This window comes from Cervus elaphus, chromosome X (assembly GCF_910594005.1).
Source record: "Cervus elaphus chromosome X, mCerEla1.1, whole genome shotgun sequence".
Lineage (NCBI taxonomy): Eukaryota > Metazoa > Chordata > Mammalia > Artiodactyla > Cervidae > Cervus > Cervus elaphus.
This window is the reverse complement of record NC_057848.1, coordinates 91562920-91588440: the sequence shown is the minus strand read 5'-3', so window position 1 is coordinate 91588440 and position 25521 is coordinate 91562920. Positions and strand designations below refer to the sequence as shown.

The 25521-nt window shown below is 37.1% G+C and overlaps 1 protein-coding gene across 2 annotated transcripts in view; it reads left to right on the top strand.

The window, feature by feature from the left end:
- PCDH11X (protocadherin 11 X-linked) overlaps positions 1–25521 on the top strand; it is a 940417-nt gene that overhangs the window by 847921 nt on the left and 66975 nt on the right. The window contains exon 8 of one of the 2 annotated variants that reach the window (XM_043896469.1): positions 19886–19945. The exons of the other annotated variant lie outside the window; for it this stretch is intronic. Within the exon in view, the coding sequence (XP_043752404.1) occupies positions 19886–19896 (11 nt within the window). The 3' untranslated portion in view covers positions 19897–19945. Of the gene's footprint in view, positions 1–19885; positions 19946–25521 lie in introns of those variants that run through there. 2 annotated transcript variants of the gene reach the window in all.

The following is a 25521-nucleotide window of genomic DNA, read 5'->3' as shown; positions in this document are numbered from 1 at the left end:
TTCAATGACTCTCAAGAGTCTTCTCCAACACCACAGATCAAAAGCATCAATTCTTCGGTGCTCAGCTTTCTTCACAGTCCAACTCTCACATCCATACATGACCACTGGAAGAAACATAGCCTTGACTAGATGGGCCTTTGTTGGCAATGTCTCTGCTTTTTAATATGCTATCTAGGTTGGTCATAACTTTCTTTCCAAGGAGTAAGTGTCTTTTAATTTCATGGCTGCAATAACCATCTGCAGTGATTTTGGAGCCCCCCCAAAATGAAGTCTGACACTGTTTCCACTGTTTCCCCATCTATTTCCCATGAAGTGATGGGACCAGATGACATGATCTTAGTTTTCTGAATGTTGAGCTTTAAGCCAACTTTTTCACTCTCCCCTTTCACTTTCATCAAGAGGCTTTTTAGTTCCTCTTCACTTTCTACCATAAGTGTGGTGTCATCTGCATATCTGAGGCTATTGATATTTCTCCTGGCAATTTGATTCCAGCTTGTGCTTCTTCCAGCCCAGAATTTCTCATGATGTACTCTGCATACAAATTAAATAAGCAGGGTGACAATATACAGCCCTGATGTACCTCTTTTCCTATTTGGAACCAGTCTGTTGGTCCATGTCCAGTTCTATGTGTTGCTTCCTGACCTGCATACAGGTTTCTCAAGAGACAGGTCAGGTGGTCTGGTATTCCCATCTCTTTCAGAATTTTCCATAATTTATTTTGATCCACACAGTCTAAGGCTTTGGCATAGTCAATAAACCAGAAATAGATGTTTTTCTGAAACTTTCTTGCTTTTTCGATGATCCAGTGGATGTTGGCAATTTGATCTCTGGTTCCTCTGCCTTTTCTAAAACCACCTTGAACCTCTGGAAGTTCATGGTTCACATATTGCTGAAGCCTGGCTTGGGGAATTTTGAGCATTACTTTCCTAGTGTGTGAGATGAGTGCAATTGTGAGGTAGTTTGAGCATTCTTTGGGATTGGAATGAAAACGGACCTTTTCCAGTCCTGTGGCCACTGCTGAGTTTTCCAAATTTGCTGGCGTATTGAGTGCAGCACTTTCACAGCATCATCTTTTACTTTTTTTTTTTTTTGAATTCTCACTTCTCTTTAATCACTGAGTTTTCAGTTTTTACAAATAATCTTAGAACCATTCAGGGAACTAAGGTTTGGGGTGGGGGACAGTTCTTACTGGTACATGAACTATTACATGCTCAATTTTCTGTAAATAATTCAGTTGGCTGGATTAACAAACATTGTCACAGAAACACAATTTTTTTTTAAGCCATAGATCACTGCATATATATTTACAAAAAGCCAAAACAAATATGCACTTCTCCTTACTAGGAGAACTGAAATAGATGTTTGAAACGTTAAGGCAATGATGATTCTAAAACATAATGAAATACTAAGTTAAGGCTTTATGTTTGTTTTGAAACCCATATTCATAGGCAACTGTGACCCAAGCAAACTTTTATCTACCAGGTTGAGTTCATCTGCCCAGGACATGTTATGTATTCATTACCACCAATTCTTCTATGGGACAGAAATTAGTAGGAACACCAATGATTTTCTCTAATGAATTATTAGTTCCCTGCTTAGGTTGTATTTTGAGGGTTTAGTCTTCAGCAGCATAAAGCATGTGCCACATAAGGAATAGAGCTTTTTTTTGGGTAAACTTAGAAAAATGTACAGACTGCATTGATTTTTACCTGCCTGAAAGCTGGCCAACAATCAAGAACTCAGGATCTTCTAAATACAAAAAACCCTACAAGTGTACCTGACTGCTCAATCATCTCAAAACATATTATGTTCTTGAAGTACTGGATCTTCACCTCATTTTCTTTGAAGACTGTTCAGTATTACCCTCTCTAAGCAAACAAAGCAACATAATGCAGACTGCTGTATTTTAGATGGATCTATTCTAGAATTGCTATCTTCAAGGCACAAAAACTATTCTTGCTAGACCAATGTGTTTCCTCATTCAAGGGAAAAAAATGAGAGATGGATGAAAATAAGATTCACTTTACTATAGTTGTTGATTGCACTCTTGCCCTAGCAAGCTTATGAAAAGTATTGAAATGTAACAGGGAATATCTTTTTCTTCTTACATTACTATTTTTATTGTTTTTTAACATTTAGTATGACAAAACTCAGACTCAGAGGGTGGGGTGCACCTTGAGCAGCAGCTCTGGAGCACCACCCTGGCCTTCAGTAGGGTGCAGGAGGGATGGCTTGTAGGACACACTCCAGGATGAGCTAACAGGCATGATTCCACAGCCCAGCGTTTCCAGAGTTGGGGTGACTTACCGTCACTTAGACTGAAAGGATCACTATTTACACTAAGTGTTTGCCGCTACTACTTTAAGCAATAATTGTACAGCAATATGTCTTGTGAGCAAAGTACTATACACTTATGTTCATACTAGTAACAGTTCACATAGAGGGATGGCATTGACTATATGCAAATTGTCTCAGAAGCTAAAGACAACCGTAGTTTTCCTTTGTGTCTTCAAATCAGGGAAGAGTAAGATGTCAAAGCAGGTGAAGCTGTTGGTGTTTAAATCTGACGGTGCAGTGTCAGACTTCTTTACACGTTATCAGGGAACAGAAATTTCCTAACAAGCACTGGCAAGAGTATTTTAGGTGCAATTTAAGTCAGTCAAGCTTTGATGAAAATGTTTTGAAGATCTTAAGTTTGTACCCTAAGTCCTGGTGAGCTTGGCTTAAGCTAAAAGGCAAGATGGGTTTTAAAGGTGTGAGATACATTTTTTTTCTTTTTTTTTAAAGAAGGGAAGACTACACTGAAAGGGCAAATGTCGGCAACACAAAAACAATCATGTTCAGATCAACATCTTACACTTTATAATACACTCACAAATTTTTACACAAATTTCATGTTTACAAGTACAAAAAGGCAAAGAATCTCAAAGAATCAAAGTACCTGTATCGTCGACTACATTCAGTACAGTTAATACTGTTGTCCTTGTTCTTCATCTTCTAAATCCAGAAGGGAACTGTGAATCCATCCCCCATGTGGACTCCGCTTTCAGAAGTTGGAGACTGGGTGTAGTTCTGCACAGAGCTGCTCAGTTCAACAGAGCTGAACTGAGATTCCATCGTGTTCCAGGACAGATTGCCCAGAAGAAAGTCATCCATTGCTGTCTGAGTTTCATTGCTGGTGAAGAATAAGCTCCCCAAAGTTTCAAAGCCAGAGTTCATGGTCTTTGTTTCGGCACTGTTCAACTGAACTTTGCTTTCCAGGGCAGGCAGGTTTTTAGCAGTGGAGATTCCATCAGTCTGGGTCTCTGTGTCAGACGAATCAGTATTCATGGAAAAAATAGTTTCAGGATACTTCCCAGTGGCAGACGAGGGCTACTGTCTAAAAAGAAGTTCAGGTATGTCTGTGTCTGCATGTCAAACATCTCAAGGCCTAAGAAGCTAGAATCCCCCCTACAACTGTAGGCCTGGGCAGAAGGGTCTGCAAGGAAGAAGTCAGTTTGGGTTTCTATGTCCAGGGACTCCACGACTGGCTCAGTGGTCATGGTACTAAGCTCACTCTCCTCGGTTTCTGTCTGTATATTTGAGGCTGAAAAGAACTCTTTGATATCAAAATCAATTGCAGGATTCTTGATTGGGCCAGATGGGAGCTGGATGTCAGGTCCAGTATTTGTGTCAGACAAAAGACTACGATTGTCCAGCGTCTGACCAGGTAGGTTACTTGACAAGATGTTTTCTAGATCACTTAATAAATCCATGGTTTGGGTCTGATTATCTGTCATGTTCTGTGACAAAAGCATACTATTTGGTGCACTGAAGTTTATAATTGGGGTGGATTTCTCAATGTCTTGTGTTAAAGTTTTAGGGTGGTTCTGAGGTAACAAGTCATGAGTTACAGTCTCTGCTACTAAGCCACTGCTTATAATATTATCTGTAGACACACCATATGATGAATGGACACTCTCAAAAATGTCTCCACACATTACAGCTTGGTCCATCTATACTCAGTCCTTTGCTGGACTTTGCGTTCCGCTGGTCTGAGTTTCTCTGGAGATCCCACCTGGCTGGAAACTGGCATCTATAAATGCATCAGTCTGAGCATAGATGGATGAGGTTACCTTAGAACTGGTCAAAAAAGTCTGATTTGAACACTAATGGAAAGGGAAACCTGGGAACCAAATGTCAAATCAGTTTGCGAACAGAACGACACAGAGGAGTCAGGGCTGGCCCACTGTGCAGACGGCATGAACTGTGGTGTGGTGTAGGACAGGTCTGTCTGTACACTGATGGAAGAAATGTGGTTCTTCTGACAAGTGTTCCCAAGTTCCTGTAACGGGCTAAATGGACTTTTACCCAAGTTCACTTGACTACCTGTGCTAATCGGCTCAACAGCAACAGGATTGACAACTTTTGAAAGAGGGAGGCTCTCTTTGAGAGAGCAGGCCTCCGAATCCAGGCCGAGGATCAGGGTTCCAATGGACAAGGGCAGTAAGTGCACGCCCCGGGGGCAGAGCCCTGCTGGTCGACACCCAACACCACAGGCTGGCCTGAGGAGTTGGCTGTAGGCACAAAGACGGGCACAGGAGAAAACTGCATGACGGGGAGTTTAACCAAAGCCACTTTGGGCTTTGGTAAAAGCAACTTCTGAGGGTACCTTGGAGCTGCTGGAAGAGTCTGCTGTTTGGCATTAGAGCTGCAAGAGTCTTCAAAGGAAGCCACCAGCTTTATTTCTGAAGTTTCTGGTTCTGGAGCATCTGGTCGTGGAACTAACTGGTTTGTTGCTCAGTGATTCAGTGGTCTTCCTGGACAGATTCTGGCTGTGCAAGCAGTTTTCCATTTTCTTTTTCTTACTAAGTGGATCCCTGTGTTCTGCAGAGATCTCATGGCCAGTTCCGTAGATGTGAGACTATAACGCAGTCCTGCTGGCATAGGGACAGCCACATGTGCACTGGAAGGTCTTGCCACAATCCTCTGCATGTCTTTTCAAGTCCCACTCGGTGCCATACGAATTTCTGCACTTACTACATTTATGGTTCTTTTCAGCATGCATTTTCATGAAGTGCTGTTTTACGAGAGAAATTTGAGAAAATGGTCTGTCAGGGCCTCTAGGGCATCCTTCAATTGTACAACAGTAGAATTTCGGTACAGTTTTCAAATATTTTCTTACTGTTGGATTTACTATGCCATCCTGCTGGCGGTGGCTCTTGACCAGGTAGGTGCATGTTGAGCGCGGGGCTGTTGGGCAGGATCTTGCCGCAGCCACTCACCGTGCACAGGATGTTGGTCCGCACGGCCGGGGACAGCTCGCTCCTGGGCCTGCGGCGTCGAACGCGCGGGCTGCTGCCTCGCCGCCGGCGGTCGCGGCCGGTTGCCTCTCAGCCTCCCAGGGGGCACCCACGGCCCGAGGCGGCGGCAGCTCCCCTTGCGGCCACAGGGATGGCCAGGGCGCCTGAGGCGAGAGCCGCGGGGATCCGCCGCCGCCGCCTCAGAGGCCGCCGTGGTTCTCGCGCCGCGGCCGGACCCAGCATCATCTTTTAGAGTTTGAAATAGCTCAACTGGAATTCCATCACCTCCACTAGCTTTGTTCATAGTGATGCTTCCTAAGGCCCACTTGACTTCACATTCCAGGAAGTGTGGCTCTAGGTGAGTGATCATACCATCATGATTATCTGGGTCGTGAAAATCTTTTTTGTATAATTCTTCTTAATATCTTCTGCTTCTGTTAGGTCCATACCATTTCTGTCCTTTATCGAACACATCTTTGCATGAAATGTTCCCTTGGTATCTCTAATTTTCTTTAAGAGATGTCTCCTCTTTACTCTTCTATTATTTTCTTTTATTTCTTTGCATTGATCGCTGAGGAAGGCTTTCTTATCTCTCCCTACTATTCTTTGGAACTCTGCATTCAAATAGGTTAATGGTTTTAATTAACCATTGAATTAATACTTCACATGATTAATGGTACCCTAAAACAATTACAATAGCAACATCAAAGATCACTAATCACAAATCACCATAACAAATATAATAATTACGAGAAAGTTTGAAATATTGGGAGAAAACTGTAACACAGAGGCATGAAGTGAACAAATACTGTTGAAAAAATGGTGCCTATAGACTTGTTCTTCCTCTCTGCAGGATTGACACAAACCTGCAATTTGTAAAAAATGAAATAAAATACAGTAAAATGAGATATGTGTCTACTCCTTTCATTGCTTGATTAAATGGACTATTAGCACCTTTTAAAGTTTCCATGAATTTTAATAAACATGATAAAATAACATTTTAATATTTTTTTCTTAAAGTGCATAATAGGAGCCCAACATTTGTGACTCAACATATATTTCTTAAAAATAATCTGTAAGAAAATAATGTGAAGCCATTTTATATGTGGGATACATAACATACTCCTTTTAAATGAAAAATCAAACATTTTCTGTGAAAGTATGCAAAATAACATCAACAAATGTAATCCTTTCACCATTAAAAAAAGATTGTAATTTATTTTCTGATGACTAGTACTCTCTATGAAAAACCTAAAGCTTCTCAAGTGGCAGAAATCTGCAAAATTCAATGCAGTTCTAATAAAAAGAATACATGATCTTCTTTAAAAATGTAATAAAGAAAATATCATTTTGCTCTCTAGAGAGCCATCTTTCTAGATACACCTTGGTACAGAAGAAAAATGAAGTTTTTCAAGCAGTTGTGTTATTAATGATCCTGAACAGGATTATTCATCATAAGAGATTAAAAATTCTTCAGAATATTATTTCATCTTTCAAGAAAATATTTTTTAAGTCTGGATCATAAAACTACTCACTTCCAATTTTTCACTTAGAATATGAGAAACCAGTGACAGTATCTGATTCTTCAAATATTTGAAAGGATCACTGCATCACTGATCCTGTTCACACTCTCCACATTGTTTGCTGAACCCAGGGTAGGCAAGGCTCAAGCTAAGAGGCTGGAAGAAGACACAAGGAGCCATAGGAACTGCAGACACATTTCTTCTCTCCTGGCTGGCACAACTGCCATAATACAGCCTCTCTCCTGGCTTATGCAGAGGCTGTAGAAGCAGCCATAACATAACCATAATGTAGTAACAACATAGCCACAGCATAACCTCATATAACATAACCATGGTGTTGCTCCAATGCAGCCCTAATGCAGCAGCAGCAGCCAGGGTTTTGATGGTGGTAGCTCCTGTACACACACACACAACCTCCGGGACTTTTCCAGGTGGAGTCTATGTAAGAAAAGTAGCCCATGTTCAAGCAAGTACTTTGTGAAGTGCATGTGCAGTGCTATAAGTGATTTCAGCTGTTACATAACTGTGCAAAGTCATTGTTTACAGAACATGGGGTGACAGGTCATGAGAGCATGGGGCAAGAGAACCTGACTGGCGCCATCTTGTTTATTTCCCCACTGTCACGTTTCTCTTTAAAGAACTCTAAATGTCTGAGTATCAGGACTCTGTGATTCTTGATCATATAATACTAATTATAGAAATTTTTAAAAATCGGCCCTTAATAACTTTATTTTTAAACATGCCATGATTTTCTATAGATATGTCAATTCTCAAAATTCTAGTTAAAGGTAAATATTACCAAAAAAATGACTTTTATACTATAAAGATGATTTACAGTTATCAGCACAGCATTAAATTGTTACTCATTTTTGTAAATGATTTTGTACATCATTTTTGGCCTAACTATTACAGGAGTATAAACATACCAAGAATATACACGGTAATAGACTGCTTTTTTAATCCTTAATTTCCCAATAATCCCTACTAATCAGAAAGTAATGAATTCTTTTTTAAAAACTTTCCAAATAGACTATGAGCTGTCATATGAATTCATGAGATCAGTATCAGGGACATTATTTGAAAATTAAAATAAATAAATAAATAAAAATTTGTCCATATACATACTCTCAAACAAAAGATTTTGCTGTACTTAAGTCATCTAAGAAAGTCATCAAAAGACAATCTTATTTTCCAAATGTGTGAAAGGTAAAAAGAACATGGATATCTAAGATTAAAACAAATATACAAATAACATAGATTCAATTGTGAATAGACAATAGAATGAAGGAAAGAAAGAACAAAAGAAGGCAAGGGAAGAAAAAATTAAAAACACCAGTCTCTATCAACTTCATTTCCCTCTTGGATAAAACTGGTGGGTTTGAGGGGTCAGCATAGGGCGGTTGTTACAGTCCTTCCTCACTGTGGACTTCATTCATAATGTGAGTAAAAACCTCAGTGTTAGGCAGGTACAGTTTCATTATTGAATTTTTCTTATTGGGCATGATTGGGCTCAGTGGTAAAGAATCCACCTGCCAATGCAGGAGATGCAGGTTTGATCCCTGGCTTGGGAAGAATCCCTGGAGAAGAAAGTGGCAACCCACTCCAGTATTTTTACCTGGGAAATCCCATGGACAGAGGAGCCTGGTAGGCTGCAGTCCATGGGTTGCAAAGTGTCAGACACTACTGAGCAACTGAGAATACATGCACTGTATATTTCACATTTTCACATATACTATTTAAGTAGGATAGCAAAATGCCTTGAAATAATGTATCATTTTAGGATTTTAGCTTTTTTCTTGGTTGCATGTTACCACTGGAGAAAATATAACTATCTTCTCCTCCAAAATAAGTTTTATGAAGAACACAGCCCTGGAAAAATAAAAGAGAAGATTATAGCTTATGCTTAACAGAGTACAGCAAAATACTCTGTCCTTGATTTGTTTTCTTGAAATAGTAGAACTAGAAGAGCTGTTGAAGCTATGTTAAACATAGTTAGCCAAGGAAGTACACTGAGAATTTGGCACAAGACTATTTTGTTTTCTTTCTTTTTTCTTTTTTTTTGCTTTTATTTTATTTTGCCTTACCTTCTTTGTTCCTTATCTTATATGAACAGTTACCATTGGCAATATCTTAACATTTAATGCCATCATATGATTTTATTTTAGTTCAGAAAGTTAGACACATTATCTAAAATAATTAAATTTTCTTAGACTCATCATAAGTAAAGGCCTGATTTAATCAAAACCCTCTTGAACATCAAGTTATAGAAATGCCTTTAATGAAGAAAATGTATTGGTGTAAATTAACAATAGAAGGAATTTTTTAAAGTAAGGAAAATTTGTAAAATGAAAATTTTAAAATCCATTTAAATGGTGCATATTACCAATAAACCAGACTCCTGCAATTTATTTATCCATAGTCATGCTTCTCAAGATCCAGGCACCTATCTCTTCCTAATACTTGCAGCCATGTTGCGTGACTCCTAGAAGTAGACAGAAACAATAGTGCATAATATAACATTGTTAATAGCATTATTGGAGAGATCCTTTTGTCCAAAAGCATGCTTCCATGTGGTGAGCTGGACTAAAAAGGTCATAATAACTTAATATACTTCCTGGAATAGAGTGCAGAGAAAAGTCATAATGATAAGCATGTGAAGATTGTAACCACCCTGGGAGCATGTGATTATCTGTTTAGCATATATTCAATTTTTTGCCAGAACACTTTATAATTTAGGGACTTTTTTTATTTGTTTCAAAGATGAATAATATCATACAAAGTAGGAGGTAATTACTCTATCAGATAAGGAGATTGTAAAATTGCAATTTTTAGAATCATTTACTTTAATCAGTAGTATGAGTTTAGAGGCATGATGACATCTCATCTCAGACATTTTAAGTCAAGAATATTTTCTCTATAATGTCTTTCTCCAAAATTATAAGATGGGGAGTAGAAGAGGTATTATCACTAACCCTCAGGCACTGTTGACAATGATCTGCTCTTTTATTTTAAAATTATGTGCCCAAACTTCTCTGGTGGTCCTGTGGTTAAGAATCAGCCTGTCAATGCTTGGGACATGGGTTCTATCCCTAGTCTTGGAAGATTCAATATGCAGCAAAGCAATTAAGCCAGTGCCACAAAAACTGACCCCTTGAGCCTCAACTACTGAAGGCCAGGAGCCACAACTAGTGAAGCTCAGGAACTTGGAACCCATGCTCTGCAACAAGAGAAGCCACCACACACTGCAATTAAAGAGTAGCCCACAACTGTTGCAACTAGAGAAAGCACAGCAACGAAGACCTAGCACAGCCATAAATAAATGTGTGTGTGTGTGTGTGTGCTAAGTCTCTTCAGTCATGTCTGACTCTTTGTGTTCCTATGGACTGTAGCCCTCCAGGTTACTCCGTTCATGGAATTCTCCAGGAAAGAACACTGGAGTGAGTCACCATGCCCTCTTCCAGGGAATCTTCCTGACCCAGGAGTTGAATCCACCTCTCTTACATCTCTTGCATTGGCAAGTGGGTTCTTTACCACTATTGCCACCTGGGAAGCCCCATAAATAAATTAATTAATTAAAAAATTAAAATTATGTACAGTAGTAGCAAACTGCTGAATATCTAGTCAAGGTATTATGTGGTAGGTTGTGTGTGTGTTTGTGTGCATGTTCAGTCCTGTCGAACTCTTTTGTGACCCCATGGACTGTAGTCCACCAGGTTCCTCTGTCCATGGGATTCTCCAGGCAAGAATACTAGAATGGGTTGCCATGCCCTCCTCTAGGTGATCCTCCTGACCCAGGGATTGAACCAGGGTCTCCTGCATCTTCTGCTTGACAGGCAGATTCTTTACCACTGAGCCACCTGGGAAGCTGTGGTGGGCTGAGCCTTAAACAATTGGAAAGCTTTCTTACCTCTTTTTAAAAAATGACAAAAGGAAAATAACTTTTTGTCTGAAAGAACTTTGAAGATGAGAGAGTTCACATAGTTTATTCTATAGATGAGAAAACAGTCCTAGTGAGGATGTGAAGTACCTAACATCACACATTTATTTGGTTGTGGAACAAAGAAAAACCTGAAATAAAAATTGTTGAACAGATTAATATCTGGCTACCAGAATCTGACTGGAATAACCTTAAAATGAGAAACTAAACAGTAGTAGAGACGACTGCATTGCTTTAAAGCCTAAGTATTTTCTTCCTTCAATATATGTGAAAGAGAAATCTTAGAAAATTCTGATCTCCACGTATGCATGAAAGCTTTTGTTTTTCAATAAAAATTCTAGATGAATCACTACTAGTTTTATTTTCCTTGTTATCAACTCTTATTTTGAGAGTAGATAGCAGACAATTAGGAAACAATTGTTAAAGTACGTTATTCAAGGAAAAAAATAAGGTAATGCCAATTCCCCATTTTCCTCTTTGCCAAATTCAGACATTATGTTAGTCTATATTAAGTTACTCTACAGTAATAATCTATAGTTAAGTGGAGAAAAGAAGCCAAGTTTATGAACTATGTAAAATGTGCAGATATCTGAATGAATTTTATATTTCCTTGCAGTATTTCAAGTCCCACAATTATCTTATCACTACCCTCCATTTACACAAGTTATGTTGCTTTTCTCTTAAAAAATAAAGAATATCTACAAGTGACCTTTAGCTTAATTTTCCTTAATATCCAATCTATAACTTCAGGAGCACATAGACTCCATTTATCTAATAAACATTTAATTACTATATTGCAAGGGCATGTTGTCTGATTTGCAAAAATAGATCTGCTGCTCTCTTTCCTGTCTCCTCACAATGCACCTCAGCACAGTGTCTTATTGTCCTCCTTGAATCACTAATGTTGCTCACTACTGAAGGGGAAAAACAATTTTCCTCCTCAGGGTGGACATATTTATTGTACCTGTAGGAGAAGCTAGGGGAAAAGAACTAGCTTCTGTATAGTTCTGTTAGAAAGCATTATTACCACCAGAAATTCAACATAAATTTCCGTCAAGACGTGTTAACTCTATCTGTGAATTAGAGTAACATCGTGGTGATTTGGCTAGTACATTAAAATTTAATGGTAGATGTCTCCATACATAACAGTCAATTCTTTGATAAACTACTTAGAAAGTGACATAAAAGGTGAGAAAATGTATTGGTTATAAAATAAAATATGATGAAATAGCAACAGATAGTTTTTTTTTTTTTTAATGTTAAGGCAATATTCGTTATTTAAAATTAAAAAAAGAAAACTATTTAAATGCAGATTCTACTGCCCATTCAGTCTCTAAACAAAGATTAAGTTGTAATCTCAAGAAATGTGAATACAAACATCTCTCATTCTCTGTTTTTTTTCTCTCTCTCTCTCTCTTTCCTTTCATTTTTCCCCCCTCCCCATCTTATCATTTAGATGTTTTTGGTTATTTATCTATATATTATCATGATAATTTGCATATCAATGTTACTTTTTTTCCCTATCAAGGCTTTTAGCAGATACACAGTTATCTTTAAAAAAAAAATAGCTGATCATTTTAATTCTAAATGCATTTTTTCTTGGTATTAAAGTGATTCTCTCATTGCTACATAGCTTTATCAGTTCCATCTGTAAATGAGGAAAAAATTACACTACTTTCTGCAAAAATATTCTATTTCATCACTACTGTATACAGTGATTTGTTTGCAAGATTTTTAGCATTCTTTAAAATGTCATGTTGGTAGTACAGAAATTACATTAAAACTCTTAATTCTATTTGTATCTAGTGCCAATAGCTTCAATATATGTAAATGGTGATTAAAGCCAAATGCCCTTTTTCAGAAAAGAGCAATCTGGTTTCCTTCTGCCAACACAATTAATCTAGACAGTATCATGCTAAATGAAATAATCTGCATCACTATCTACAAAATACCTTTAAAGAGAAGAGCTCAGTTCCTTCATGTACTTTCATTTACTTTTTATTCTTTTATCTAGCTTCTGACATCTTATCATCAGCATTCATAATGACACTTGCGGATCTTGTCAAATCTGTGATAATATGATGAACATCCTTAAATCATTTTCTCTTAAAACTAGTGTCTTCTGGAATGTGAACTAAAATTAACACTGCAATGTCAAGTTTTGCTTTCAGCCATCTTTTCCTTATTTTTCAGAATGCTCTCAGAAGTAGTCCTTTTAAAAGATGACAGAGCTAACAACAACAACAACAAAAAAAAAACTAGTCTATTTGAAATGCTTGTTCATAACATCACAGAAAAAAGTAAACCTTTTTCAGGGAGCTGTTTCACCTGCTACTAGAGAATATTGCAAGCATTACTATGGTCATTAAAGTAATATTAAATGAAGTCAAAATATAAACCAAAGATCAGAAAATCTCAAATGTCTAATGTGTGGAGAGGGTAATTGTCATTTATTAAAATCAGGTTTAAGGTGTACCACTCAATATTTAATTGATTGAAATATAGTTAATGCTCAACTTTATATTACTTTCAGGTATACTACAGAGTGATTTGAATATGCATACAATATGAAATGATCAACACCATAAATACAGTAGCCATCTGTCCCCAAAGTTATTACAGCTTTACTGACCATATTCCACATTCTGTATAGTCCCATGATTTATGTATTTTGTAACTGAGGTTTGTACCTCTTAATCCCCTTCACTTATTTCAACAGCCTAGACCCCTAACTTCTTTTAAATACACATTTATTGTCTGTATCTATTAGTCTGTTTTGCTTTTCTTTGTTTTGATTTTTAGATTCCTCCTATCAGTAAGATCAGATAGTATTTGTCTTTCATTGTCTGACTTATTTCACTTAGCATGATACCCTCTAGATAGATATCTATGTTGTCTATGTCAGCAAGACTTCATTTATTATGGCTGAGCAATATTCCATTATATATATATATACACACACACACACACACACATACATACATACATAAAATCACATCTTCTTTATCCGTTCATCTAAGGATGGACACTTAGTTTGATCTTATATCATGGCTATCATGATAAATGCTGCAGTCAACATTGGTGTGCTATATCTTTCTGAATTAGTGTTTTCATTTTCTTTGGCCAAATACTCAAAGTTGTTCTATCATATGGTAGTTCTATTTTTAATTTTTTGAAGAACTTCCATACTCTTTTCCTAAGTGGTTGGATCAATTTACACTCTGACCAACAACACAGTAGGCTTCCTTTTTTTCCACATCCTGACCAACATGTGTTGTTTGTTGTCTTTTTTATAACTGTTTTGATAGGTGGGGATTGGTATCTCATTGTGGTTTTAGTTTGCATTCCCCTGATTAGTGATGTTGAGCATCCTTTCATTTGTCTGCTGGCCATTTGTATGTTTTCTTTGGAAAAAAACAAGAAAGGATTCAAAGTGAAAGTGAAGTGAAAGTCGCTCAGTCGTGTCTGATTCTTTGCAACCCTGTGGTCCATGGAATTCTCTAGGCCAGAATACTGGAGTGGGAGTCTTTCCCTTCTCCAAGGGATCTTCCCAACCCACAGGTCGAACCCAGGTCTCCCACATTGCAAGCGGATTCTTTACCAGCTGAGCCACAAGGGAAGCCCAAGAATACTGGAGTGGGGGTAGCCTATCCCTTCTCCAGTGGATCTTCCTCACCCAGGAACTGAATCGGGGCCTCCTGCATTGCAGGAAGATTCTTTACCAATTGAGCTATCAGGGAAGCCCAAATGTATTTAAACTCTCAACTAATTTTTAATTGATTTTTTGGATGCTGAATTGTATGGATTATTTGTATATTTTGGATATTAACCCCTTATCAGATATATCATTTGCAAATGTCCTCTCCCATTAAGTAGGGTGCCTTTTTGTTTGTCACTTAACATTTTAAACAGGCACTATATACAATAAAACCACAACAGAACTATACCGGAGGAGGCAATGGCAACCCACTCCAGTACTCTTGCCTGGAAAATCCCATGGACAGAGGAGCCTGGTAAGCTGCAGTCCATGGGGTCGCTAAGAGTCGGACACGACTGAGCGACTTCACTTTCACTTTTCACTTTTGTGCATTGGAGAAGGAAATGGCCACCTACTCCAGTGTTCTTGCCTGGAGAATCCCAGAGACGGCGGAGCCTGGTGGGCTGCCATTTATGGGGTCGCACAGAACTGGACACGACTGAAGTGCTTTAGCAGCAGCAGCAGCAGAACTATATACAATAAAACATTTAAAAGCTCATACAGTCTCACAAAATATAGTGATATAGAGATTCAAATCCTGCCTTCAGTACATTATGAGGAATACTAAGTTGTAACTGCCAAATCTTGCACTAATGTTCAATTCAGAAATTACACATTTATAATTTGACTTTGCTTTTCTAATTTAAAATTTAAGTTGACATGTCACATTACCTTATTCTAGAGCAGTTTTCTGTATTTATAAAGACTTTAATATACGTAACTTATTTCATTTTGAACATGAAGTAGATTTTCATGTTAGTTTATTTGTTGCTTAGTAAGGCAGTATTGTGATTTGGTGTCAAAGTAATAAAATATTGTTTAATCTGAAATTAAGTCTCTCTCTCCAGTGCTTATTTTGACCCTTCAACCCAGTTTCTTAATGTATGCAGGTGTTTTAGAATGATAGATAAAATGAGAAACTATGTAAATTAATGAACATTTTCAAACTTGTGATATCTGAATTCAGATTCCTTAAGTTCCTATATAAAATACACCTTTAGAAAAAGTGTATTTCTCACACTGAGTAGCACCTATTTTTTTGTGGTTTATTTATTGTGAACCCAACTTTAATGATTTATTTAATCTTTCCCTGACATTCTTTTTATAATGGCAAAAGAGAATAAAGAACATTTATGCTTTTGAGTAAATACAGCAAAATGGTCTCACTGAAATATCAATGAAAAGAGACCCAAGGACACTACTAATAGGGTATCATATAATTTTAAATGAATTAAATGTACTATTAAATAAAGGATCAGCATTTTTCTTGTAGTGTAGTAAACATTTTTTGAATATCTAGATTTTTTTCTGTTTTACATAGTTACAAAAAAAAAAAACGAGACATAACTTGACAAACATATACATTTTTGCGATTCTAGATAAACTTCCAAAGCAACCTTCTTAAAACTGAGTTTATGGATGAGTTGCAGTAGTAGTGATAGAGATTAAAGTGTATGAGTTTGATAAACCCAGTATCTCAATCTATCATTACTAAAAAGGATTCCTTCTTGCTCCAGAATCAGTTTTATTCCTGTGTGATGAGTATCGGGTCTCCACTGTTAGACAACCAAGGAAAGTCCTGCAATCATAGAATAATCTATTTTAGTAGAATGTATCTTGCATGCATGCTCAGTCCCCGCTGACTTTGCAACCCCATGGACTGTAGCTCTCCAGGATACTCTGTCCATAGAATTTTCCAGGCAAGAATACTGGAGCGGGTTGTCTTTTCCTACTCCTGGGGATCTTCCCAACCCAGGGGTTGAACCCATTTTTCCAGCATCTCCTGCATTGGCAGGTGGAATCTTTACCACTGTGCCACCTGGGAAGCCCCTGAACAGCTATCCTGATTCTTCTCACTTTTTTTCATTAAAGTGCCCCCATCAGCAAAGTAAAGTGAACTGACCATTCTGATGATATGAGACTTCCTTAAAACATAATATTTCTTTCAAATATTATTTTTTAAATGTTGAAATTCAAGAACACTTTCGTTCTACCCCTCAATGTTTTCATTAAGAAAAACAAAAACAATATTTTTCATGCTGTAAGATTTTATTTATGCTACTGTCCCTAAATTAGAATCAGCTAAAGTCATTTTATTGTCTACATCAAAAAATTCAACTTTAAGTCGGAAAGACAGACATCATATGATTTCACTTATATGTGAAATCTAAAAGACACAGAAAACAAACAAACATTAAAAAAAAAACAAAACAGACTTACAGATACAGAGAACAAACTGGTGGTTACCAGAGAGGAGGGCCATGGGGAGGATGAGTGTAATTGGTAAGGGAAATTAAGACATACAAACTTCCATTTATAAAATAGATATAATTTTACAGGGATATACTGGATAGCAGAGGAAATATAGTCAAAATACTGTAATAACTTTGCATGGAGGCAGACGGTAACTAGATTTACCATGGTGATAATTTTTGTAATGTATAAAAGTATTGAATCAATATATTGTACACCTCAAGCTGATATAATATTGTAAATATTATATTATACTGATTATATATAATACATACAGATTATATTGTAAATCAGTACTTCAATTAATCAATGAATCAGTCAATACTCAAATTTAAACTGGCATTCAAGGCTTTCTCGTATCTGAGGTTCAGTTCAGTTCAGTTCAGTCGCTCAGTCGTGTCCGATTCTTTATGACCCCATGAATTGCAGCATGCCAGGCCTCCCTATCCATCACCAACTCACGGAGTCTACTCAAACTCATGTCCATCGAGTCGGTGATGCCATCCAACCATCTCATCCTCTGTCGTCCCCTTCTGCTCCTGCCTTCAATCTTTCCCAGCATCAGGGTCTTTTCAAATGAGTCAGCTCTTCGCATCAGGTGGCCAAAGTACTGGAGTTTCAGCTTCAGCATCAGACCTTCCAGTGAACATCCAGGACTGATCTCCTCTGGGATGGACTGGTTGAATCTCCTTGCAGTCCAAGGGACTCTCAAGAGTCTTCTCCAACACCAGAGTTCAAAAGCATCAATTTTTTGGCACCCAGCTTTCTTCACAGTCCAACTCTCACATCCATACGTGACCACTCGAAAAACCATAGCCTTGACTAGACTGACCTTTGTTGGCAAAGTGATGTCTCTGTTTTTTAATATGCTTTCTAGGTTGGTCATAACTTTCCTTCCAAGTCTTTTAATTTCATGGCTGCAATCACCATCTGCAGTGATTTTGGAACGCCCCCAAAATGAAGTCTGACACTGTTTCCACTGTTTCCCCATCTATTTCCCATGAAGTGATGGGACCAGATGACATGATCTTAGTTTTCTGAATGTTGAGCTTTAAGCCAACTTTTTCACTCTCTTCTTTCACTTTCATCAAGAGGCTTTTTAGTTCCTCTTCACTTTCTGCCATAAAGGTGGTATCATCTGCATATCTGAGGTTATTGATATTTCTCCTGGCAATGTTGATTCCAGCTTGTGCTTCTTCCAGCTCAGCGTTTCTCATGATGTACTCTGCACATAATTTAAATAAGCAGGGTGACAATATACAGCCCTGATGTACCTCTTTTCCTATTTGGAACCTGTCTGTTGTTCCATATCCAGTTCTAACTGTTGCTTCCTGACATGCATATAGGTTTTTCAAGAGGCAGGTCAGGTGGTCTGGTATTCCCATCTCTTGAATTATTTTTCACAGTTTATTGTGATCCACACAGTCAAAGCCTTTGGTGTAGTCATTAAAGCAGAAATAGATGTTTTTCTGGAACTCTCTTGCTTTTTCGATGATCCAGTGGATGTTGGCAATTTGATCTCTGGTTCCTCTGCCTTTTCTAAAACCAGCTTGAACATCTGGAAGTTCATGGTTCACGTATTGCTGAAGCCTGGCTTGGAGAATTTTGAGCACCAATGTATTAGTCATCTCTTCATGTCTCTTCTTATGTACCCTTTTCTCCTCCAACTGTGAACTATGAATGTTCTGACAAAAGGGAGCCTTACTTTCATGCCTGTGCAGCAGGCCAGCTCTTCCCACTCACTGCCAATATCCATCCCACTTTCTGCCAAACCATCCATTCTGTATTAGACATTCTTTTGTTCCCTTAGCGTTCAAAATCACCTCAGTTATTGAACTGCCAACTTTGAATGTAATTATTTGCTTATATGCTTGTGCTTTCCATTAAAATATCAGAGCCTTAATGGCAGAATTCCTGTGACGTTTATCTTTGTTTCTGCAGTGCTTAGCACAGTATCTGACACAAGATTTGTTGCTGTTTAGTTGTCCAGTCATGTCCGACTCTTTGCAACCCCATGGACTGTAGCCTGCCAGGCTCCTCTGTCCGTGGGATTCCCCAGGCAAGAATACTGGAGTGGGCTCCCATTTCTTATTCCAGGGCATCTTCCCAACTCAGGGATGGAACTCACTTCTGCATTAAAGGCAGATTCTTTACCTCTAAGCAACCGGGAAAATCAGACACAAGACTGGAGCCTCAAAACTTTTTGAGAGTCATGTTAAATAACATTAGTATTACAAAGGAATTTAAAGGTTAATTCTACATTTAAATTTAAAATTTGTTTCTTTCTTTGTTTTTTGGCCGTGCTGCATGACATGTGGGATCTTAGTTTCCCAATCAGGGATCGAACCCATGCCCCATGCAGTGGAAGTGCAGAATCTTAATCATTGGACTGCCAGGGAAGTTCCCTACATTTTTTAAAGAAGGAAAATTATGGCCCAAACAGTAGAAGGGATTGGCCAAGTTTATAAGTCTGGGGTTTTGTTTGGGGTGGAAGAGATTCTTTAATTCAAGTAGAAACTTTAAGACGTGATTTTTAGCATCTGTTTTAGATATTTACATAGGATTTATCTTGATGGTATCTAGGCATGCAGATGAAAACATTAAGTTTATAACGACAAAATTATTTTTTAATGCAACCAATTGCCCAATTGACTTGAAATTTTAGCAGAAAAAATTGCTTAATGTTTGCTTGCATGTGATGGTATTGTGAATTTGATATAACCGGAAACATATGAATTGTACAGATTAAAAAGCCCAATAGAATATTTTAAAATTCACTTTGGAAATAGTTGAGGTTTGGAGAAGTCTGAAGTCTTAAGTGAAAACTTAATACTTTGGATAAGTAGCACTACTGCACTTCCATAGCCATATTTTCCCTTATAAAACTTCTACTCATTCGTGGCATAATATTTGCATTGCTGCATTGTCATAGCTTTTCGTCAATTTTAGCAAAGTTATATCTCTGTCATGTTTAAAATAATTATTGATAAGAAGTCTTAATTCATAAGCTATCATATTAGAGGCTCTTAGAAGTCCCTTTGCCCAGGTGACTCAGTACATATTTTGATCACATACTCATTCTATCTTTTCTTACCTGCCTATTTCCCTATGAGCTCTGTGTTCCGTTCCTCAGGTATTTTGTAGAAAATAAATCAACTTGCTGAATGAAGAGACGAATTAGTGAATCATCTTTTAAAAGTGCACATGCTCTTAGAAGAGTCATTACACTATTGAGTGTGTGTGTGCTAAGTTGTTTCAGTCCTATCCAACTTCTTGTGACTCTATGAACAGTAGACCGCCAGACTTCTCTGTCCATGAGATTCTCCAGGCAAGAATACTGGAGTGGGTTACCATTTCCTCCTCAAGGAGATCTTCCCAACCCAGGGATCAAACCTGCATCTTTTGTGTCTCCTGCATTGACAGGTGGGTTCTTTACCACTAGAGCCACCTGAGAAGCCCAGATACACTATGATTAACACAATAATTTGAAATAATGTGTTGCATTTGTCAAGCTATCTGTAAATATAGAGCTCATGGAGAAGGGGCTAGTTAAAGGTAAATTAGATTAAGGCTTAAGTACTTGAAGTATTGCATGCAAGAAAATGAAAGTGAAAGTCTCTCAGTCGTGGGTTGCCATTCCCTTCTCCAGGAGATCTTCCCAACTCAAGGATTGAACCCAGGTCTCCCACATTGCAGGTGGATTCTTTACCACCTGAGGCACAAGGGAAGCCCTGTGGAAATAAGAAAATGGATTAATGACATCTACCATTGCATTCAACTTGTGAGTGACTTAACATGCTTTACTGGACTCAGGAGATAAGATAAATCACTTTTAATATATCAGAAAACAAACTGACATTCATGAGAAAAGTGTTATTTTAAAGTGTATGTAAAAAGATGAGAACTAAATTGAGGGATTATTAAACTGAATTGATAAGAATTACCTTCCTATCAAAACATGTTTGCCATCCTACAGACCTGTGTTTTATTTTTAATATTTGTTTTAGTGATTAAAGAATTACAGATAGCTACAGAAGTTAATGGCATTTCACATTGACTAATAGTTCTTGATTAGTTAGTCACATATACATTTTAGTTAATTGCCATGTCAAATATCAGCCAAATATAATTATCCTTACTAGGTTTTTAAGCTTATTTACATTACTAGATTTTTGAGAAACTATGAGTCATATAATTAAATTTTTAGAACTATAGGCTATGTGAACACATTATAACTTAATTTTTTTCATATATTTTAGAACTTTCATTTTGTGAAAACATTATAACTTAATTTTTAAGGTAACAACTAAAATAAAAATTGTATCATCTTTGACAAAATTTCCACTCAGTGTGTAGTTGATTTTATTTGTCATTAATTCAGAATGATCAGCAGGTACTTGGAAATATGTGTGTGAAGACATTTGGCTATTTGTAAATAATTCAGAAGTTTTGAATGAAAAAAGAGATGTCAGCTAAATGTCTGAAAACTATATTCATATTTATTGTGATAAGTGATAAAATCTATGAAAAACTTATTTGCAGGATTAAAATAATTGAAATACTACATAATAATGTGATCTAATGTTGACTAATCAACAATTGATAGTTGTTTTTTTTCCCATTTATTTTTATTAGTTGGAGGCTTATTACTTTACAATATTGTAGTGGTTTTTGCCATACATTTTCATGAATCAGCCAAGGATTTACATGTGTTCCCCATCCCGATCCCACCTCCCACCTCCCTCTCTTTCCCATCCCTCTAGGTCTTCCCAGTGAACCAGCCCTGAGCATTTGTCTCATGCATCCAACCTGGGCTGGTGATCTGTTTCACCCTTGATAGTATATTTGTTTCAATGCTGTTCTCTCGGAACATCCCACCCTCGCCTTCCCTCGCAGAGTCTAAAAGTCTGTTCTGTACACCTGTGTCTCTTTTTCTGTTTTGCATACAGGATTATCTTTACAATCTTTCTAAATTGCATATATATGAGTTAGTATACTGTATTGGTCTTTATCTTTCTGGCTTACGTTACTCTGTATAACGGGCTCCAGGTTCATCCATCTCATTAGAACTGATTCAAATGAATTCTTTTTAATGGCTGAGTAATATTCCATGGTGTATATGTACCACAGCTTCCTTATCTTTATTCTGTTGATGAGCATCCAGGTTGCTTCCATGTCCTGGCTATTATAAACAGTGCTGCGATTAACATTGGGGTGCACGTGTCTCTTTCAGATCTTGTTTCCTTGGTGTGTATGCCCGGGAGTGGGATTGCTGGATCATATGGCAGTTCTATTTCCAGATTTTTAAGAAATGTCCACACTGTTCTCCATAGTGGCTGTACTAGTTTGCATTCTCACCAACAGTGTAAGAGGGTTCCCTTTTCTCCACACCCCCTCCAGCATTTATTGCTTGTAGACTTTTGGATAAGAGCCATTCTGACTGGAGTGTAGTGGTACCTCACTGAGGTTTTGATTTGCATTTTTATGATAATGAGTGATGTTGAGCATCTTTTCATGTGTTTGCTAGCCATCTGTATGTCTTCTTTGGAGAAATGTCTGTTTAGATCTTTGACCCATTTTTTGATTGGGTCATTTATTTTTTCTGGAATTGAGCTGCAGGAGTTGTTTGTATATTTTTGGGATTAATCCTTTCTCTGTTGCTTCGTTTGCTATTATTTTCTCCCAATCTGAGGGCAGTCTTTTCACCCTGCTTATAGTTTCCTTTGTTGTGCAAAAGCTTTTAAGTTTCATTAGGTCCCATTACTTTATTTTTGCTTTTGTTTCCAAAATTCTGGGAGGTGGGTCATAGAGGATCCTGCTGTGATTTATGTCGGAGAGTGTTTTGCCTATGTTCTCCTCTAGGAGTTTTATAGTTTCTGGTCTTACATTTAGATCTTTAATCCATTTTGAGTTTGTTTTTGTGTATGGTGTTAGAAAGTGTTCTAGTTTCATTCTTTTACAAGTGGTTGACCAGTTTTCCCAGCACCACTTGTTAAAGAGGTTGTCTTTTTGCCATTGCATATCCTTGCCTCCTTTGTCAAAGATAAGGTATCTGTAGGTATGTGGATTTATCTCTGGGCTTTCTATTTTGTTCCATCCATCTATATTTCTGTCTTTGTGCCAGTCCCATACTGTCTTGATGACTGTGGCTTTGTAGTAGAGCTTGAAGTCAGGCAGGTTGATTCCTCCAGTTCCATTCTTCTTTCTCAAAATTGCTTTGGCTATTCAAGGTTTTTTGTTTTTTTTTTTTTTATTTCCATAGAAATTGTGAAATTATTTGTTCTAGTTCTGTGATGAATACCACTGGTAGCTTGATAGGGATTGCATTGAATCTATAGATTGCTTTGGGTATTATATTCATTTTCACAATATTGATTCTTCCAATCCATGAAAACGGTATATTTCTCCATCTATTTGTGTCCTCTTTGATTTCTTTCATTAGTGTTTTATAGTTTTCTGTGTATAAATCTTTTGTTTCTTTAGGTAAATATACTCCTAAGTATTTTATTCTTCTTGTTGCAATGGTGAATGGTATTGTTTCCTTAATTTCTCTTTATGTTTTCTCATTGTTCGTGTATAGGAATGCAAGGGATTTCTGTGTGTTTCTTTTATATCCTCCACTTTACTATATTCATTAATTAGCTCTAGTAATTTTCTGGTAGAGTCTTTAGGGTTTTCTATGTAGAGGATCATGCCATCTGCAAACAGTGAGAGTTCCACATTTTCTTTTCCTATCTGGATTCCTTTTATTTTATTTTTTCCTGCTCTGATTGCTGTGGCCCAAACTTCCAAAACTATGTTGAATAGTAGTGTGAGAGTGGGCACCCTTGTCTTGTTCCTGATTTTAGGGGAAATGCTTTCAATTTTTCACCATTGAAGATAATGTTTGCTGTGTGTTTGTCATATATAGCTTTTATTATGTTGAGGTATGTTCCTTCTATTCCTGCTTTCTGGAGAGTTTTTATCATAAATGGATGTTTAATTTTGTCAAAGGCTTTCTCTGCATCTATTGAGATAATCATATGGTTTTTATCTTTCAATTTGTTAATGTGGTGTATTACATTGATTTGTGGATATTAAAGAATTCTTGCATTCCTGGGATAAAGTGCATCTGGTCATGATGTATCATCTTTTTAATATGTTGTTGGATTCTATTTGCTAGAATTTTGTTAAGGATTTTTGCATCTATGTTCGTCAGTTTTATTGGCCTGTAGTTTTCTTTTTTCTTTCTTTTTTTTTTTTTTTTCTGTGGCATCTTTGTCTGGTTTTGGAATTAGGGTGATGGTGGCTTCATAGAATGAGTTTGGAAGTTTACATTCTTCTGCAATTTTCTGGAAGAGTATGAGTAAGATAGGTGTTAGCTCTTCTCTAAATTTTTGGTCGAATTCAGCTGTGAAGCCATCTGGTCCTGGGCTTTTTTTTTTTTTTTTTTTTTTTTGCTGGAAGTTTTCTGATTACAGTTTCGATTTCTGTGCTTGTGATGGGTCTGTTAAGATCTATTTCTTCCTGGTTCAGTTTTCGAAAGTTATACTTTTCTAAGAATTTGTCCATTTCTTCCAAGTTGTCCATTTTATTGGCATAGAGCTGCTGGTAGTAATCTCTTATGATCCTTTGTATTTCAGTGTTGCCTGTTGTGATATCTCCATTTTCCTTTCTAATTTTGTTGATTTGGTTCTTCTCCCTTTGTTTCTTAAGGAGTCTTGCTAACAGTTTGTCAATTTTGTTTATCTTTTCAAAAAACCATCTTTTAGCTTTGTTGATTTTTGCTACCGTCACTTTAGTTTCTTTTGCATTTATTTCTGCCCTAATTTTTAAGATTACTTTCCTTCTATTAACCCTGGGGTTCTTCACTTCTTCCTTCTCTAGTTGTGTTAGGTGTAGAGCTAGATTATTTATTTGACTTTTTTCTTGTATCTTGAGGTAAGCCTGTAATGCTATGAACCTTCCCCTTAACACTGCTTTTACAGTGTCCCATAGGTATTGGGTTGTTGTGTTTTCATTTTCATTTGTTTCTGTGCATATTTTGATTTCTTTTTTTTTTGTGATTTCTTCTATGATTTCTTGGTTATTCGGTAGCATGTTATTTAGCCTCCATATGTTTGAATTTTTAATAGTTTTTTTTTTTTTTTTCCTGCAATTGAGATCTAATCTTACCGCCCTGTGGTCAGAAAAGATGACTGGAATGATTTCAATTTTTTTGGATTTACCAAGGCTAGATTTATGGCCCAGGATGTGATCTATTCTGGAGAAGGTTCCGTGTGCACTTGAGAAAAAGATGAAATTGATTGTTTGGGGTGAAATGTCCTATAGATATTAATTAGGTCTTGCTGGTCCATTGTGTCATTTAAAGTTTGTGTTTCCTTGTTAATTTTCTGTTTAGTTGATCTGTCCATAGGTGTGAGTGGGGTATTAAAGTCTCCCACTATTATTGTGTTATTGTTAATTTCCCCTTTCATACTCGTTAGTATTTGCCTTACATATTGTGGTGCTCCTATGTTGGGTGCATATATATTTATAACTGTTATATCTTCTTCTTGGATTGATCCTTTGATCATTATATAGTGTCCTTCTTTGTCTCTTTTCATGGCCTTTATTTTAAAGTCTATTTTATCTGATATGAGTAATGCGACTCCTGTTTTCTTTTCATCTCCATTTGCATGAAATATTTTTTACAGCCCTTCACTTTCAGTCTCTATGTGTCCCTTGTTTTGAGGTGGGTCTCTTGTAGACAGCATATATAGGGGTCTTGTTTTGTATCCATTCAGCCAG